The sequence below is a fragment of the Bison bison genome, unplaced genomic scaffold (assembly GCF_000754665.1).
Source record: "Bison bison bison isolate TAMUID 2011002044 unplaced genomic scaffold, Bison_UMD1.0 scf7180017863030, whole genome shotgun sequence".
In the NCBI taxonomy this organism is placed as follows: domain Eukaryota; kingdom Metazoa; phylum Chordata; class Mammalia; order Artiodactyla; family Bovidae; genus Bison; species Bison bison.
Genome location: NW_011493602.1, coordinates 46,042 through 50,912, shown reverse-complemented (window position 1 = coordinate 50,912; position 4,871 = coordinate 46,042). Strand labels below are relative to the sequence as shown.

General features: G+C 44.5%; 1 protein-coding gene across 1 annotated transcript in view; it reads right to left on the bottom strand.

The window, feature by feature from the left end:
* Window positions 1-4,871, bottom strand: part of LOC104983642 — a 46,241-nt gene that overhangs the window by 40,682 nt on the left and 688 nt on the right. Inside the window, exon 2 of the mRNA XM_010833174.1 lies at window positions 1,110-1,162. Within this exon, the coding sequence (XP_010831476.1) occupies window positions 1,110-1,162 (53 nt within the window). The remainder of the gene's footprint in view (window positions 1-1,109; window positions 1,163-4,871) is intronic.

Below are 4,871 nucleotides of genomic sequence, written 5' to 3'. Positions count from 1 at the left end.
TTCTCTGTGAGTTAAGAGGAAGGCAGTTAGGGATCCTCTGTGAGTTAACAGGAGGGTGGTTAGGGATCCTCTGTGAGTTAACAGGAGGGTGGTTAGGGATCCTCTGTGAGTTAACAGGAGGGCCATTAGGGATCCTCTGTGTGTTAAGAGGCAGTTATGAGTTCTGCTTTCTCCCTGTCCACGACAGCTCACACACGGCTCCTGCAATGGCAAGGGCCATATGATCTGAGAAGTTAAGAGTTCCTTGTTCCAAATGTTCCATTAAAAAAAAAAAAAAGGCAGTACCCATTGGGAATCCATTCACCAAAGTTTCTATCACATGTTCCCAGCACATCAGACTAGCTCCACAAATATGTGTTAACAAACTGCCCGACCCAGTACCGACACAGAATGCCGTGTGCCCAACCCCGTAATCCATGTCTCCTTGCAGCCACCTGACCCTCCACAAGCCAACCCTCGCATGTTCCCACTCGCTGGTAGGACCCCACTCCCTAGCTAGCTCCATTCACCTCTCCCCACCAGGTAATAAATACACAGGGTTTTATCGGGCACCTGTTCCGTGAGACCCACTGAAACAACATATGAGACACAAACATCCTTGCGAGCTTAAATACATACTCAGAGATTGCAGTCAAAGGCTTTCATGTACTCAATGAAGCAAGAAGTAGATGTGTTTCTGGAATTCTCTTGCTTTCTCTATGACCCAATGGATGTTGGCGATTTGATCTCTGGTTCCTCTGCCTTTTCTAAATCCAGCTTCTACATCCGAATGGCTTCACTGACTCAGTGGTCATGAGTCTAAGCAAACTCTAGGAGATGTTGAAGGACAGGGGAGCCTGGCATGCTGCAGTCCATGGGGTCGCAGAGTGTCAGACACAACTGAGCGACTAACTGAACAGCAAAGGTGACTGCAACTGGAAAGCTCCCTGATGTTTGTTGTCAAAAAAAAAAAAAAAAGGAACAGTTACCTGGGGAGGTAGAGGAAGCTTTGCAGAACGAGTGACTGAAAGGCAGTATGTACATCAGAGTATTTTTCTCCACTGAGACCCAATGATACGTGGCCCTTTGCTGACCCCAAGGCCCTGGGAGTTCAGGAAGTCCTCTCAGACCTTGGAGTGGTGGCAGACGGTGTGTCAGACGCCGCAGAGAGGGGCCCGGTGTTCTGGGGAGCAGAGAGAGAAAAGAGGACGGGGAGGTCACGGAGGCTGCCTCCACCAGACAGCGCTCACGGCCACGCCCGGGACACTCTCGTGTTCCCTCCCGGGGCCGCCAGCTCCGCGTGTCATCTGCGCACACGGAAGAGACGGGAGAAGCGTGTCTAGTCCGTGCAGTTTAACCTTTACAGACGCGCTTGCCTGCAAGAGCCAGCAGCTTCCTTGTGTTTAGGAATGTGAGAGACCTAAATGAGTAGTTAACAAGCGTGAAATGATGAGTCCCGGTAATATTTGCTTCAAATTAGGAGCTTGCTTGCTCTCAGCGGTTTTGAGAACAAGTATTTCAGGGTGTGATGGACTGTTTCTTGTGGCTGAAAGCTAGCCAGTTTCCAACTGCGAAGGAGCAACAATAAACGCAACTCTTTTAAATGAAGATTGGTAATGATTTAACTGAGTGATCTTTTCTCAAGTCAAAGTTTTGATTAGCATTTAGTATGGTTCAGTGGAACGATCAACCACCTCTAACAGATGTGGGTATGAGTCTAGAATTATTTTCTTTTTTTCTCGCATAATCCGTAATAAAGTTTAAGAAAATCCATCAGCACGTCATTTCGTAGGGGGCACAGCGGGTCCAAGGACAGAGGCTGGGCACGAGGGTGGAGGACTCAGGAACGGTGCCATCCTTCCACCTGGGGCTCCTGAAAAGGACTGGGCCCCCGTGGCAGGCTCAGGAACGGTGCCGTCCTTCCACCTGGGGCTCCTGAAAAGGACTGGGCCCTGTGGCAGGCTCAGGAACGGTGCTGTCCTTCCACCTGGGGCTCCTGAAAAGGACTGGGCCCCGTGGCAGGTTCAGGAACGGTGCCATCCTTCCACCTGGGGCTCCTGAAAAGGACTGGGCCCCGTGGCAGGCTCAGGAACGGTGCCGTCCTTCCACCTGGGGCTCCTGAAAAGGACTGGGCCCCGTGGCAGGCTCACGTGTGGGCTGTGGTCACCAACTTACACACCAAAGCGTGTTCAGAAGGTACAAGGGAAGAACATGTTCAGAGTACGTGACCCCCCAACCACGCAGCCCACAAAAAACAGCAATAGGCAATGAACTGACAGTCGGTGATTCTCCAGAAAGGCTCCTCAGAAGGCCAAGAAACCACTACTAGAGTCAGCTTATGGTTTTTGTATCTATTTATCTGCTCGTTCAGTCAAGTCGCTCAGTTGTATCTGACTCCTCGCATCCCCATAGACTGCAGCATGCCAGGCCTCCCTGTCCATCACCAACTCCCAGAGTCTACTCAAACTCAGGTCCATCGAGTCGGTGAAGCTCAGTCAACAGTATTTTCTATACTTGAACAGAACTTATCAGACCAAAATTTTAACCTGAAGGTGGCATTTAACCCAAGAATCATAGTAAATTTTTACTGTATCTTTTGTTTTGGAAAAGATCAACCAAGATTTGCAAACAGTTGAGTATGCAGTGTGTTTTACACACTTGATTCATTACCCAATCACCAATCCAACTATTTCCTTGGCAATCTTTCTAAATTATGCAAAGTTACTTTAAAATGAGCTGATAGATGGTGATGTGATAACAATTTCCCCCGCCCCCCCAATCCTTAAAGTGATGGTTTATAATCAGGGTGATTTTGCCCTTGGGGGACTTAAAAGACAAGATAAATGTGTTGTTTGTTTGTGGATCATTTTTTTAATCTGATTTAAAAGACAACTGCATAAAATTATAATTAGAAATCTCTGCTGATGGGCACATAACATATGTAAAGATGCAATGCACAACATGTATAAAGATGGAACCTTTAGGACAATAACACCACAAAGGAGGGTAGGAAAGGAGATACACAGCAGCCACGTTTTTGTATACTATTTAAATTACGCTGGTATTAATGCAAACTAGATGGTATAAGTTGGTAACTGTAATACATAGAGCAACCACTAAGGAAATAACTAAAAAACAAAAAAAGGTCAGAGAAATAAAACAGTTAAAATGTACACAAGAAAATACCTAGTTACCATAAAAGAAGCCAGCGATGGAGGAAAGGGGAATGGAGGAAAGGGAAGGAAAGGAAAAGACACAGATGTGTTTCTTTTCTGGATCCCACAGACACATGGAAACATAAGGACTGTCCTTCTGCGACTTACCTTCTACGTCCACCCATGTTGCAAAGGGCCGCATTTCAAACTAATATAAACAGACACAGTTCAGAGACTATTTCTACCCCAGGGCAGAGGGCTGGGGGAGACACAAGACAGATGAAGGAGACTGAGAGGTGTTCACTACTAGCAGTATAGTAAGTAAGTTACAAGAATGTGAAATGCAGCACAGGAAATAATGACATTTTATAACTTTACACAGACTGCAGTCTATACAATTATCAAATCCCTATGCTGTACACCTGAAACAATACTGCCAGTGAACTAACCCTGCAATAAAAAATGTGGACAGAGGAAAGTCTTCTCTACAGCAGAATGCTAGTTAATAAATACAGATTGATGGTGTGTGATCAAAAAAGAAAGAGAAAACAAGTAAGATAACCATATAGGTAAATCCTTTATCAATAATGGCATTATATGTAAAAGGTTAAATACAAATTAATGTATTATATAATGGCAGAACAGATTAAAAATGAAAAACCACATGACCCAATTATATACTGTCTACAAGACACACTTTACCAGGAAAGGTGCAAAAAGCTTGAAAGTAAGAGGATGAAGATATTAAATGCACAAGGTAACCAAAGAAAGCCACACTGAGCACATTAAACAAGGCAGACTTAAGACAAATGTTTCTACTAGAAACAAACAAACAAAAACTCAATACAAGCATTGTATAAGGAGAAAGGGGTAATTTTATGAAGAAGATGCGACAACTATAATCATGTAAGAAACTTACAACAAAGTCACAACACCTAAAACAAAAACTGACCAAACTGAGGGAAGAAACAGGTGTCGACCACAGTAGCTGGAAACGTTTAACGACACAGTTTCAATGACGGACAGAACAGCTGGACTGAAAATTCACAAGGAACACAAGACTGGATTTAAACCTCTACAGGTAAAACTCTATAGCTGAAGACTATAGATAACTACTGCTGCATACGACTTAACTACTTAAATACCATAAACCAACTGAATTTTATGACACTATGGAAATGCTCCACCCAAACACTACAAAACAATGTATTCTTCTCACACTCACAAGGAAAGATGATAAGCTAGGCCATTAAACAAGGCTCAATACATTCACAAAGGATCAAAATCATGCCAAGTATTTCCCTGATCAACAATGGAACAGAATGAGAAATCACTCACAGAGGGAGAGCCTGGGAAATTCACAACTCTGTGGAAGTTAAACAAATACACACCTAAATGATGAGTGGTGAAAAGGTAAAATTACAAGGGATTTATAAGATAGGCTGGGAGGAAGTAAAATACAAATGCAACACACCAACAGGTGTGGCATTTAACAAAAGCAGTGCTTGGAGGGAAGTGGAGGGCTGTGAACGCCTGTAATAAAAAAAGGATGGTGAAGCACTGAAGGCCTTGAAGACAAGGAAGGAAGGCAGGGTGCCTCTAGAAGCTGGCAAAGCAAGACTCTGCCCTGGAGCCTGCTACAGAGGGAACCAGCCCTCGACTTCAGCCCAGGGAGACTGGTCTTGGACTTGTGACTCCAACAACCACGGGAAAGGGCATCTGGGTTGTTTTTTAAAC